General features: G+C 39.8%; 2 protein-coding genes across 2 annotated transcripts; both read right to left on the bottom strand.

Moving 5' to 3' along the window:
* Positions 1,879–3,037, bottom strand: LOC109850725 (putative GEM-like protein 8). Its single transcript, XM_020420795.1, has 3 exons — positions 2,840–3,037; positions 2,681–2,761; positions 1,879–2,591 (listed from the first exon to the last, which is right to left on the bottom strand). The coding sequence occupies exons 1-3, from the start codon at positions 2,922–2,924 to the stop codon at positions 2,131–2,133; spliced, it is 627 nt and encodes a 208-aa protein (XP_020276384.1). The 5' UTR covers positions 2,925–3,037; the 3' UTR covers positions 1,879–2,130.
* Positions 9,953–10,654, bottom strand: LOC109849405 (GEM-like protein 4). The gene has a single exon (XM_020419235.1). It carries the CDS (start codon positions 10,582–10,584, stop codon positions 10,135–10,137), a length of 450 nt encoding a protein of 149 aa, XP_020274824.1. The 5' UTR covers positions 10,585–10,654; the 3' UTR covers positions 9,953–10,134.

Consider the following 14,495-nt stretch of genomic DNA (forward strand, 5'->3'; position numbering starts at 1 on the left):
AACTGTATGATCATCTTCCTTCAGGTGTATGATGATAACGCCGTATAAGCAACATGATCCATAATTCAGAGAGCAATTCTAGTTTTTCCATCGCACAACCTTCCGTCTTATGTCCTCCTGTTGTACTTCTTCTCTCACTTTCTCTTCATGTATATAATGCATTTATTTCTCTAGTTAATAAATTATCTGGGCATCTTGCTCAAGTTACTAAAAAGAGAAAAACAACAACTAAGTTTTTGTATTAAAGTAAAAGAACCAGTTAAACCATTCATAAAATTCAATAATTAAAGGACGTTGAAAGACACTTGACACGTAACATATCTCCATGTAGCACTAATCCCCTTTTCTTTTGTTCCACTATTTGTCCTGCAAGCCTCCATGCTGAATGTGAAGTTTGCTAAATGGAGAGGAGGATTGCTAGGCTGCAGCTGCAAAATGAGATATCCACAGATGACGAGGCCCGTGTGGGAGATAATTTCTAAAAAGCCTCACCAGTTTTTCTTTTGTTTTTTGTAAACCATGATGGTCTCTTCATACTGTTTTGTTTTGGATATGATCATGTGTGTAGCTCAAGACCTCAGTGATAGCTCACAGATTTGTTTAGTTTAAGTTTCTATTTTTTGATCAAACATCTATGACTTCTGCAGTGGGCGATGGCTATGGTCCTCTCCCTACTCTTAGGTATGCATCTTGCTTTCGGTTCAATGAAAAAAAAAAGCACTGAACCAGCATTTTGTTATACTAACTTTGGTAGTTGGAAAAAAAAAGCACTGAACCAGCATTTTGTTATACTAACTTTGGTAGTTGGAATGCCAAAGGTTGAATAAAATGAGTCAGGATCACGATCTACTGTCCCCATGAAAGATTTTGTAGGGATCCATTGTTTTCAGTTAGTTGAGTTAGTTTTCCATGCGGGCCAACGATGAGAGACTTGTTTGTACATTTGGTTGCATCTCATGTGGAGTGAGGTTACATGTCATGTGGGATTCAGATTGTTGCTAGCTGATGCATCGAATATAGTATCTTCATAAGTGCTGAATTTCTATGTCGAGATCAAATCGTAGATAACAGTTAGGAATACACAGGTTTAACGCGGTTCAGAACAAGTCCTACCTCATCGGACAACAATATATGATCATGTTTACTATTCAGTAAAACTGAGAACAGAGAAATAAGAGAGCAAGAGAATCACAATCAGAAGGGGTAATTGGAAATTGACAGATCTCCAAGATATTTGTAAATTCTCGTCTCACTTATATTTTTAAAATTCTGCAAATATAGAAGAAATCCTAATTCTATTAGAATTTGTTTGCATAATTTTCCTTCAAATTCGGCCTTCAAACAATTCAAACTCGAACACGATTCAACCCCACAGAATTTTTTGCGGAAAACTAGTAAAAAAAAATCTAGAGAAATATAGTTTGCAATGTATAGAAGAATAAATGCAAATCCCAAAAACCAACAAATCTCCCCCTAAAACTGAATTATATCAGATGTTGAATAACCTGACAGAGCTTGATGCTGACCATAGCCCCTACAGGAAAACTGAGATATAATGGAAATTCGGATGCTAAACTGAAACAAACTTTTAAACCTATAAGTTAAGTCAGAGGGATATGAGAAAGTTGATCATTAGTGCTAGTTCGAAGTATTACAGTTGTTACGTGAGTCACTGCTTGAAGCATTAAGCTTAAATCTTTGGGATATTAGTTATAACGGAGGGATATCCATGGAATCTAAGCTCCATGAGAACAAAGGAACATTAGTGCCATTCCTCCAACAAAGCATATCTCATTGTTCTATGACTAGCACGTGGAAGGGGGAAAGAAAAAGTCAACTAGAAGATTTGAGAAACATGAAATGAAACAAACATAGCAATTCAAAACTAGGACTTGTGCTCAATTTTTTTTTGTTGCTAATATACGACTAACTGTTGCCTCATTAACAGAGCACAGAATACGGTATTTCTTTACAAGATGTATCACAAGTAGTAGTATATCACCATCTCTTTGTACAGAAGGATAGATGCAAAAACAGACAATCCTTGTTCAACTATGGTGATGAACCGACGCTCTAATTTACAATAACAAGATGTTAATGTGCAGGTTTTTCCAACTTCTCCTATTGATGCTAAGGGCTCATTCCTGTTCTTGAGATTACTTGCTGCAAATACTTGAAAGATCTCTGATAACTCACAAACCCCATGAACCAAAACTCAAAATCGTCAACTGTCACAATCTGCACATACTTTTGGTTAGGCTTATCCACGTTCTCACTTGGACTAACTTTCTTTATCTTTCTCAATGGGATTGAAACTTTGTAAGGAACTCTGATCAAATCTCCTTCAGGGGAAGTGAATGTTAATGGTCTGTCGCTGCGAAATGCTATTTTCTCACTAGAAATGAAGAGCAATCCTGCAATAGGACCAGATGTTGTTGATAGATAACACTGACAGGCTTTCAGAAGCTTCTCTCTTTTATTGACAGAGAAATATCTTCTGAAGACTTTTTCTATTCCTCCTGCCTGAAGAATTCTTGCTCCCAAGCTCAACTTTCCTTTTACAGTTTCAGATATCTTTGGTGCCAAAGTGACTGGAAAAAAAAAAGATCGTAAGTTATCATTACCAATTGCCATAAGAAATGCTTCATATTTGTTACAATACTTTAAATTGATTACTCACCATGATCTCTAATTCCTCTTGCATAGCTATCAGCCTTCTTGCTGAACTTGTTCATCCAATTAATAACCGAGCCCCTTGTATCTGCAATATCAGAATGGTTTCTCTTAAGAACATATTTCATCAAATTGAATCAAACACATAATGAGTGACCATAATTACTTTGTCGATACAGAGAGCATTCAGCGGCATATCTCACATTAGTCACCGGAATTCCAATCACCTGTCCATGATTCTGGCTTTTCATCTTTGAGCTCAATCTCTGATGAATCTTCTACTGCTTATTACCTTGAGATTGGTTAGCTTGAGGAATGTTTCTTGGATAAGATATAAGGGAAGGAAGGGGGGTTTTATAAGGCGAAGCAACCTACTAGTTGGTACGCAATATTTAAAGTAGTAGTGGTTGGATGAATCAGCAGCACATGCTAAATGGATAATTGTCAACAATGTTGAGGAAATGGGCAAAACTTTCTTTTTTAAGCTCTAGTTTCCATAGGTTGAGGGGAATGTAAGTAAATGATACATAGCTTAAAGAAAACTGGCAGATTACTGAAATAATAAAGCATTGCATATCTTTTGGAAATACTTTAGCTAAGGGCAGACAGAAAACAAATCCTATAGAGGGTCAACTGCAGAAAATCATATGTAGAGACCGGGGATGAAGACACCTGGCCTAGCACGAATCCTTACGCACACATCACTATTAGCTACTAGTGCAGTCATTACCATCTATTTGTGCAGTTGCCATTTGGCGCAATACATTAACGGAGAATAATGACTAAATAATAATGCGTGTATGAAGATTCATGCCAGGCCAGGTGTTTTCATCTCCAATCTCTCTATATTCTCTTTCAGTTGAGGACCACACTACAGAGTTTCTTTGTCAATGGGGGACAAGCTGATGTGTGAATGAATCATCAGAAGAGTAGGTGGTGTGGAATTGGACCCATCTGATGTGTACAGTCTCTCACCATTAATTAGTCTCCTTTAACTTGGTCTTTTCAAATTTGTTATAATAGATTTGATTATGATCAGCATCAGCAGCACTGAGTCAGCTTTTTAGGACAAGCATTCTTTCTGACCTGGAGCTGAGACTTCATTGGCCTTGCCTTGCTGTAAAGAGTTAGAGAGACAATTTCAAAGTGTTCCAAATCAAAGAATCCACATATCTCAGCACAGTTGATGAAGGAAGGCAACCAGTAGACTCTTTAGTGTTGAAAACATAGGGACCTTCCTGTGAACAATAGCCTTTATCAACTACGAAAACAGCCAAATATTTCTAAAAGGATCTTGCTCCACAAAACCACTTAAAAGTTGGGGGACAAACTAAAATCCTTTGTTCTCAGTTAGTTCAGTTAGTTGTTCATGTGGACGAGCATCGAAAAAGCTTTGTAAGTTACGTTTGCATTTCTTGAGGGTTCAGATTGCAGTTGGCTGATGCACTAAGTGCCTAATATTTCTATAAACATCTATAAATGCCATTTGATATGTATTTTATCACTTTGAGTTATGGCAAATATGGATGGAAAACTGAAACAACTTTATGCACATCCTCAAGGAAAGACTTAATTTTAAATGTGGGAACTCAAGTTAATCGGACATGTGGACTTAAATCCTTTGCTATTGCTTTCTGTTTCAGGACTTTCTTCTTTCAAATAGAGCACATCAAAAAGTGGAGAGGTGGAGGGTTGTGGTTTTATTCAAAAAATATAAAATAAAAAACATACAGTGTTTCTATGAGTCACCACTTTAATTATTACGGTCATCTTTGGGATATTTATTTTTAAAGAGGGATATCCGTGGGATCTAACCTCCCTAGGAGCAAAGAAATTTGGATGCAACCAATTTTTTTTTAAAGTTTCAGTTGCTAGTGCTTTCCTTGAACCTGAGCAGACATATTAGTTGCCTTCCTCATGCAACGTGTATCATGTTATTTTATTGCCAGCATAAGTATAATAGAATAAACAAGATAATAGGCTTTTTTTTTTGGTTGTTTGTTTGGCATTTATCCATAAGTTATCAGAAACCGCTCATGTTTCGATGTTGAAAGTATTCTTACTCTCGGACGCCACAACACAATACCCTCTGTATAACTTCCTTGGCGTAGCATACTCTCTTTTATGTAGATGTTTAGAAGTTCAATTATATTAAACTAATAGGACCAATTTTAATAATTAAGCAAATAATTTTGAAAAGAACTGTCAGAGATGGTTAATATATTGCTGAACATGTTTAGCGACCTGTCTATAATTAAGTAAATAATTGTGAAGAGAACAGTCAAACATGCTTAGCGACCTGTCTATAATTATGAGGTTGTCATGTATCTCGTGATTCAGTAACCATATGTTGGGAATTTAACGCCTAAATCCCTAATGCAACAGAAACGCAGAATAGAGAGCAGTACACCAAGATTTACGAGGTTCGGCAACTGCCTACGTCCTCGGGAGCCACACAGTTAATTTCTTATTTAATCTAACAAGAAATTACAAGTTAAGAGCAAATCTCTAAACTGAGATTCCTCAAATTAAACACTGTAGCTACAGTGTTAATACCCACTTTAAAATCCCCTCTTCTCTTTTCTCTCTCTTCTTAAATCCTATTCTTAATCTCCCTCAACAGCCGTTGAAAAGCTGGAGATGAACAAGGAAATCGCTGCTGCGATTTTTGTGAGAACGCTGCTGCGTTTAAAAGGGGGAGAACGCTACTGCGTTAGGGGTTTACACCGCCGCCAGAGAACAAGTCGGGGAGAAGAGCAAAAACCCGCGCGGGTCAGGTCGTTCACACCGAGGGTCGCGTTCGTCGAGCGAGGGTCGCGTTCGCCCAAAGCCACCATCGCGTTCGCCAATCGAGCTCAACTGCTCGAGTTCGTCTGCGTCTTCCTGGAGCTCGTCGGAGCTCCTCCGCCGTTGGAGGTTGGTATCCATCTTCAACCTAACAATCTCCCACTTGGAGACCAAACCGACGCCGACGGGCTATCTCATCAAGCTCCTCTCCTGTGTGGCTCCGCCTTCATCATCTATGCATGAAGGCCAACTGAAGTTGCACACAACTTCAGTTTCTGAAAGGTCGCTGCCTTTGTCAACATATCCGCTGGATCCTTTCTTCCTTGGATATTCTGTTGAAATCCTTTGACAACTCGTCGGGCTCTGTATCTTCTGGAACCACCCTGTTCCTTCTTCACTCGATACACCCACTTGTTGTGACGTGCCTTTTTCCCCATGGGCAACTCAGCTAGTCCCCATGTCTGGTTGGAGATCAGAGATTTCTTCTCTTCTTTCGCAGCAAACTCCCACTTGCTCGCATCTCCACTCTGACAAGCTTCATCAAAGCTTTCAGACTCTCCTCCATTTGTCAGCAACATATAATTCATGTATCTGCTGTTAGGCACAGGAGGACGAGTACTTCTCCTTAACATCGGAGCTGGTGCGTCGGGCTTCTGCGCACCATTCTGTCCAACAGTCTCTTCTGGCTGAGGATCTTCTGCATTGGGTTCTTCCGAGAGGTTATCCGGAACATCATCTGCATCTACAAATGTTGACTCGCTCTCTGAGTCACCGTCATCTGTCTTGTGCATGTCCTTGTACATCACCTTCTCGTTGAATGTCACATCTCTGCACCTGATCACCTTCTTGTTTTCGTTGTCCCAAATGCGGTAGCCGAACTCGTCTTCACCATACCCGATGAATGTGCATTTCTTGGACTTGGGATCAGGCTCATTCCTGCCTTGATCACTTATATGCACATAAGCTACACAACCGAAAACTTTGAGATGTGAGAGGGTTACCTCCTTTCCGCACCATACCTCTTCTGGTATTCTGTGCTCCAATGGAACCGATGGACCTCGGTTGATCAAGTAAGCTGCTGTGTTGACTGCTTCTGCCCAGAACTGCTTCGGTAGACCTGACTGCATCCGAATGCTTCTGGCTCTCTCTGTCAACGTTCTATTCATGCGCTCAGCCACACCATTGTGCTGAGGCGTGCCGGGCACGGTCCTCTCCATTCTGATACCGTGCTCATAGCAGAACTTCTTGAATCTGGTGTCTTCATACTCACCACCATTGTCTGTTCTGAGTTTCTTTACCCTCAAACCGGTCTCATTCTCGACCATGGCTTTCCATCTTCTGAAAGCCTCAAACACTTCTGACTTTTTCTTCAGAAAGTAGACCCATACTTTCCGAGAGTGATCATCAATAAAAGTCACGAAGTAGTGTTTCCCACCAATCGACGCGGTGGTTGTTGGTCCCCAAACATCCGAGTGAACGAGCTCTAGCTTCTGCTTCCTGGGGGGTCTGCTACTTGCCTGAAAGCTAACTCTCTTCTGCTTTCCAAGTATGCATTCTTCACACACATCAATCTCTACTGATTGTAAACCTGGGAGTTTTCTCTTTGTGTGCATAACCTTCATCCCCTTTTCACTCATATGACCGAGTCTCTGGTGCCACAGCTTTGAAGTCTCATTGCCTGCTGAAACTGAGATCGAACAACGTGCACCTGCTGTCATATACAGGGTACCAGTCTTCCTACCTCTGGCAATCGTCATTGCGCCCTTCGAAATCCTCCAGTCATCTCCATGGAAAGTCATCGTGTAGCCTTCACTAGCCAGCTGGCTTACTGAGATTAAGTTCCTCTTCAGGTCGGGAATATACCTGACATCCTTCAGCTCCCATACTGACCCATTCAGCTTAATCTTCACTACACCTTTGCCAATAATGGCACATGCTTGATCGTCACCAAGATATACATTTCCAAGGTTTCCGGGGATATACTTCTCGAGGAATTCTTTCTGAGAAGTAGCATGGTATGATGCTCCCGAGTCCAACACCCAAGACTCCTTCTTGCTCTCCAAAGAGCATATCAGCGCATCATCTCCTCCTGAGGTGGAGGCAACATTCACATCTGCATTTGCCTCCCACTCCTCCCGTGCACTCCTGCACTGATTCTTGTAGTGCCCTGTTTTTCCGCACTTCCAATACTGAAGAGGTTGTAGCTTCACCCGACTCTCTCCGTCGGATCTCCTCACTGAGAACCAGATCACGAACGTCGTCAAACTTCAACCTTTTCTTTCCCGACGAGCTACTCACTGCCGTGACTGTAGCGTTCCAACTCTCTGGTAGGGAAGACAAAAGGATCAACGCTCGAACTTCCTCATCAAACTCAATATCAACTGAACTCAATTGGGTCGTGACTGTATTGAGTTCATTGAGATGATGTGCTACCGATGCACCTTCCGCCATTCGCAGATTGAACAACCGCCTCATCAAATGGACTTTATTTGAGGCTGATGGCTTCTCATACATATTGGAGAGTGCTGCCATAAGATCTGCCGTGGTCTTCTCCTTTGCAATGTTAAAAGCAACATTGCGGGTTAACGTCAAACGAATAACCCCGAGGGCTTTTCTGTCCAGAAGATTCCAATCTTCTTCCTTCATACCTTCAAATAAACTAATAGAGAACATGTATTTGTTGGGAATTTAACGCCTAAATCCACTAATGCAACAGAAACGCAGAATAGAGAACAGTACACCAAGATTTACGAGGTTCGGCAACTGCCTACGTCCTCGGGAGCCACACAGTTAATTTCTTATTTAATCTAACAAGAAATTACAAGTTAAGAGCAAATCTCTAAACTGAGATTCCTCAAATTAAACACTGTAGCTACAGTGTTAATACCCACTTTAAAATCCCCTCTTCTCTTTTCTCTCTCTTCTTAAATCCTATTCTTAATCTCCCTCAACAGCCGTTGAAAAGCTGGAGATGAACAAGGAAATCGCTGCTGCGATTTTTGTGAGAACGCTGCTGCGTTTAAAAGGGGGAGAACGCTACTGCGTTAGGGGTTTACACCGCCGCCAGAGAACAAGTCGGGGAGAAGAGCAAAAACTTTCTTCCTTGGATATTCTGTTGAAATCCTTTGACAACTCGTCGGGCTCTGTATCTTCTGGAACCACCCTGTTCCTTCTTCACTCGATACACCCACTTGTTGTGACGTGCCTTTTTCCCCATGGGCAACTCAGCTAGTCCCCATGTCTGGTTGGAGATCAGAGATTTCTTCTCTTCTTTCGCAGCAAACTCCCACTTGCTCGCATCTCCACTCTGACAAGCTTCATCAAAGCTTTCAGACTCTCCTCCATTTGTCAGCAACATATAATTCATGTATCTGCTGTTAGGCACAGGAGGACGAGTAGTTCTCCTCAATGTCGGAGCTGGTGCGTCGGGTTCCTGCGCACCGTTCTGTCCAACAGTCTCTTCTGGCTGAGGACCTTCTGCATTGGGTTCTTCCGAGAGGTTATCCGGAACATCATCTGCATCTATAAATGTTGACTCGCTCTCTGAATCACCGTCATCTGTCTTGTGCATGTCCTTGTACATCACCTTCTCGTTGAATGTCACATCTCTGCACCTGATCACCTTCTTGTTTTCGTTGTCCCAAATGCGGTAGCCGAACTCGTCTTCACCATACCCGATGAATGTGCATTTCTTAGACTTGGGATCAGGCTCATTCCTGCCTTGTTCACCGCCGCCAGAGAAAGAGGTCGGGGAGGAGGAGCAAAAACCCTAGGGGGTCGGGGGGGCTACTTTTATAGCCGGAAATTTGATGGGCTGGCGACAGCCTGTCGCCAGCTACTCGAAGACGCGGACGTCGGGGCGCCTGACGCGGGGGTCGGTGTCTTGAACGCGGGGGTCGGAGTTCGCCCGACGTGAGGGTCGCGTTCGCCATCTGCCACCATCGCGTTCGTCGATCGAGCTCAACTGCTCGAGCTTGCCTTCATCTTCGCCTGCGCTCACCTGGAGCTCGTCGGAGCTCCTCCGTCGTCGGAGGTTGGTATCCACCTCCAACCTAACACCATAGGCAGTTTTTCTTCCGTCTGCCGAAACTTAGTATTAGACTACGGACCTATGGCTGTTGGAGTGCACAAGTATCTAACAAATAAATCGATGAACTTGAATGCTGAAAGGAAAAATATTAGGAAGCATGTCTGGCAAAAAGTATTCCCATCAATCGAGGGACAAAATACCACGAGCGGGAAGCAGAAGCTTCCTATTATGAGTGATAACCCTGCATTTTTGGCAATTGACCTCGTCAAGTAGAACGCAAAGCAGTGAATTGACAGATGATTTCTCGTGCTGCTACCATAATTAAGGGCTATAGCAGCCCATTTTGTGCTCAAAACAGGAGAATTATATGAAAAGTAATGTGTGTTATGTGTCTCTGCTGTATCGGTAGCCGTTTTGTTCAACGACATGAGAGTTGTTGCTTATTGCGCGCAGATTCACCCACAAAGTATAGTATTTCATTAAATGAAGTTTACAAGAAATAGCACATCACGATCTCACTATACAAAAGGATAAACAAAAACAGGCTATCGTTGTTCAAGGATGGTGCTGAACTGACCCTCTAGTCTAACTAAAATTACAAGACTGTTTATGTGCAACTCTCTTAGAAATAAGTCTCATTGATGCTAGGAGCTCATCTCTGATTCATAGATTACTTGCTGCAAATACTTGAAAGATCTCTGGTAACTCACAAAACCCATGAACCAAAACTCATAACCATCAACTGTAACAATCTGAGCATACTTCTGATTCGGCTTATTCACATTCTCACTTGGACAAACTCTCTTTATCTTCCTCAATGGAATCGAAACTTTATAAGGAACTCTGATCAAATCTCCCTTAGGAGAAGTACATATTATAGGTCTGTCGCTTCGAAATGCAATTTTCTCGCTAGAAATGAAGAGCAATCCTGCAATAGGACCAGATGTTGTTGATAGATAACACTGACAGGCTTTCAGAAGCTTCTCTCCTTTATTGACAGAGAAATATCTTCTGAAGATTTTTTCAATTCCTCCTGCTTGAAGAATTCTTGCCCCCAAGCTCAATTTCCCTTTCACAGTTTCAGATAACGTCATCTCTCAGCTCAAACTGTTGAATATCCTACGTACTTCTTCCACTCTTTGAGATTGTTTAGCTTGAGCAATGTTTCGTGGCTAAAACAGAAGAGAAGGAAGAGGTTTTTATAAGGTGAAACAACCTACAAGTTGGTAGCAGCATCCAGAGCAGTAGTGGTTGAATGAATCAGCAACACGTGTGAAAGGATAAAACGCATGCTGTTGTCAACAATGCTAAGGAATTGTGGAAAGGGTAATTTTTTTTAGGGATCTCTTCTTCCATAGGTTGAGAGAATTATAAGTAGATGTTAAGGAAACAGGCAAAAGCATTCACATGTTATCTTTTGAAAATCATATAGGTTAATAGGGAATGAAGATGTTTGGCCTAGCATGAATGTGAGGAATCTCTATGAACACATCACTATCAGGCTATCAGCTATGAGTACGGTCGCTACCGTCTATTATAAAAATTGCTACCACTCACACCCAATCGATAGACAATAACGACTAAACTGATAGCCGATAGTGATGTGTATACGAATGATATTCGGCTAGGTGTTTCCATATCATATCTCCCTATATGAGTTTCGCTTGAGGGTCCCCCTATAGGGATTCTTTTTCAAGGGGAGACAAACTGATGCGTAGGTGAATCATCATCAGAAGAGTGCAGATGGTGTAGAATTGGACCCATCTGATGTGTAAAATCTCGATCTCACCATTGCTCTTCTTTCTTTCTCCTTTTCTATTCCTTGTCATTATTGATTTTATTAACATTTGCAACACCATCACTGAGTCAGCCCTTTTGGATAAGAGTCTTTCTGAGCTGGAACTGAGATCTCATTGGCCCTTGGCTTGTTGTAAAGAGAGGCAATTTCAAAGTGCACCAAACCAAAGATTCATATCTCAACGTATTTGGTGAAGGAAGTCAACAAGTAGACTTTTAATTGCTGAAAAAACACAGGGAGCTTACACATATCACACGTCCAAAGTCCTTTTCCTTCTGTTCCATTGCCCTTGCCCATAATTCAAACCAACATGCTGACAGTGAAGCTTGCTAAATGAAGCATTGAACCAGAATATCGTGCCATACTAACTTTGGTGGTTGCAATGCCAAAGTTGGAATAAATGAGTCATGTTCATGATCTTCTGTCCCCACGGAAGATTTTGTAGGGATCCATTGCTTTCAGTTAGTTCAGTTACTTAGGAGATATGTATGTTAGTTAGGTTGTATTTCATGTGGGTTCAGGTTGCAGTTAACTCATGCGCTAAAAGTGCTAATATTTATATAAACATGTACCAAATGCCATTTTATCTGTATTTATCCCCGTCTGGCAAAGGTTTAAGGGCGAAAAATTAAGTAGAAGTGTTAAACTTGTTTAACACGGAATAATCATTAACCCGTAGATTAGATTTATTTTAAAGGAAAATTATGTCAAGGCACCAATATGAAAAAGCCCATCTGACCAAATATGAAAGAACCCATGTGACCAGCCCCGCTAACCTTTGCCCATTGTACGTGGATCAGACCCAAAATACCCAATTAATGTATTTTGGCCCCTCCACATCAGCTGTATAGAGAAAATTTATTGTATTTCCTCATAAACCCTAAAATGCACTTCTTCTTCCCGATGAGGCAGCACCCCACAACTATACTACGAAGGAGGATGTATCATGTCCCATTAATGGCGATCTGATGGTGGAATTGAAGGGAAATTTCCCTTCATTTTTCTCTATCATGAGCAATAACTCTTTATATAATTTTTAGGGTTTTGCTCTTCAACTATGAATACTCATTTTGTTCTAAAATTCTCTCCATTACTCCTACCTTCCCTTCATTAATGGTTGAGAAGGCTATCATCTGCATGGTCTCCTCAGGTGATAAAACAATTTTCTTAAAGATTAACTCTTCAACCACCATGATGAAACTAAATTTTGATATGTCAGGGAGGTTAAAAATTCAATACGATTCTTTATCGTTGGCATACAAAGGTGAAACAAGCGGTAACTTCAGTTTTGCGATTGAGAACGAAGATGATTTGTCGTCTATGGTGGAGCATAGCTATAATATTGAGTGTAAAGAGATTCGTAAGAAAGCTTTTCAAAAAGCATAGGATTCTACTTTCCATAACAACCAGCATGTTCCACAAGATCTATAAGTTATCGGTTTTTTCAAAAGAATTTTATAATTTCTGTTTGACTATTGTGGAAAGATGAAAATTTAAACAAATACCAGCCAAGTGTGATTTTAGTTTGACAATTTTTGATATTAAGTTCAATAGGTATGATATTAAGTCTAATGTTGGAAGTTAAGTCTACTGGGTTGAATAATAAGTCTAAAGGTGGAATGTTAAGTGTAATGGATTATATGTTAAATCTAATTTATTGAATGTTAAGTATAATTTGTTATATGTTAAGTATAATACGTTGTATGTTAAGTTTAATTGGTGTGATGTTAATTCTAATTGGCTGCATGTTAATTGTTATGACAATAATTTTAAATCTAATATGTTGAATGTTAATTCAAATGTGAGGAATGTCAAGTCTAATCTATTGAATGTTAATTTTAATGAGAGGAATGTCAAGTCTAATAAGTTGAATGTTAAGTCTCCTTTGTTAATTCAAATTGGTTCGATGTTAAGTCTTGTTAGCTTTTATTATTTGTTTATTTTTTATTATTTGTTGTTGATTTTGTGTTATGATTATTTTCTAAATATTTGCATCATTTCCCCCACTTTGAACTCAAAAAATAAAGATTGTGGTCCGCTAACGTCAACACATGTTTTAGAAAGTATTCTCAATGATAATCCGTCTGAGACAATGTTATGATAATTGATGACATGATTAGCAATTCAGAGAGGATTCATGCTTGGTGATACACTGCTTTAATTAAAGAAGGACAACTATTTGATAATGCGAAAGAATTAAGATTAGCTTTGCTCTACTATTCAATGGCAAAAAAGTTTGAGTACGAATTTGAAAAGAATGATCCAAAGCGCATTTGAGGTTTTTGATGATTTAAGGAAACCAAAAGTTGCCCATGGATGTTATTTGCCTCTCCACCTAGAAATGGAACTAGACTTGCTATAAAAAAGTTCATGAACAATCATACTTGTGGATAGCATGGTAACAATGTCTGTCATTCAAGGGCCTCCCGAAAATTCATTGCGACCCAATTACAAACCATGTTGAAGGTCCGGCCAGACATACTCTCTATTGATTTGTAAAATGAGTTTCTAAGTCAGTATAGGCTAAGAGTCGAGTATAGTAAGATATGGTGGGGTAAAGAAAGAACATAAGAACAATTATAAGGTGATGCTTATGAGGCCTATGATCAATTACGATGGTAAAAGATAATATCTGCCCTATTGATGTGCAAAAAGCATTTAATTTTTTAAGTTTTCATAGTTAAGTATTTTCTGTGAATTCTTTTAAGTTGAAGTATAAGCCAATTCATGTTGAAGTATAAGTAATTTCATGATAAATTATGAGTTATTTCTAGTAATTTCATGTATGGAGTATAAGTAATTATATGCTAAGTCTAATTATTTCATGTTAAATGCAAAACATTTGATGTGAATATTAAACAATACCATATTAAGTCTAAACTATATCCCGTTAAGTTAAAGTCCTTTCCTGTTAATTGTGATGTAACTACTGGTAAGTCTAATTTGGTTCTTGTTAACTTTAACATTTATTTTTAAATTTCCCAAATTACAGGTATGTAGGTAAGGTTAAGGAGACAAATTCAGGTAGCTATATTCATGTTGAACAAAGTGACGGAAGGTTTACAAGACTATTCATTTGCTATGCCGCTTGCATAAATAATTTTTTACGTGGATGTCGACCACTTATATTTCTGGATGGGACCTTTCTGAATGATCGTTTCAAAGGTATACTCCTCAGCGCTGTAGCATACGATGAAAATCAATGGA

Source organism: Asparagus officinalis, chromosome 7 (genome assembly GCF_001876935.1).
Source record: "Asparagus officinalis chromosome 7, Aspof.V1, whole genome shotgun sequence".
Taxonomy (NCBI): Eukaryota; Viridiplantae; Streptophyta; class Magnoliopsida; order Asparagales; family Asparagaceae; genus Asparagus; species Asparagus officinalis.

Excerpts from the sequence above, each read along its gene's own strand:
- LOC109850725 (XM_020420795.1), bottom strand. The coding sequence starts at position 2,924 with ATGAAAAGCCAGAATCATGGACAGGTGATTGGAATTCCGGTGACTAAT. Across the intron at positions 2,762-2,839 it reads ATGCTCTCTGTATCGACAAA|ATACAAGGGGCTCGGTTATT; the intron begins GTAATTATGGTC and ends CTGATATTGCAG. Across the intron at positions 2,592-2,680 it reads AAGAGGAATTAGAGATCATG|TCACTTTGGCACCAAAGATA; the intron begins GTGAGTAATCAA and ends TTTTTTTTCCAG.
- LOC109849405 (XM_020419235.1), bottom strand. The coding sequence starts at position 10,584 with ATGACGTTATCTGAAACTGTGAAAGGGAAATTGAGCTTGGGGGCAAGA.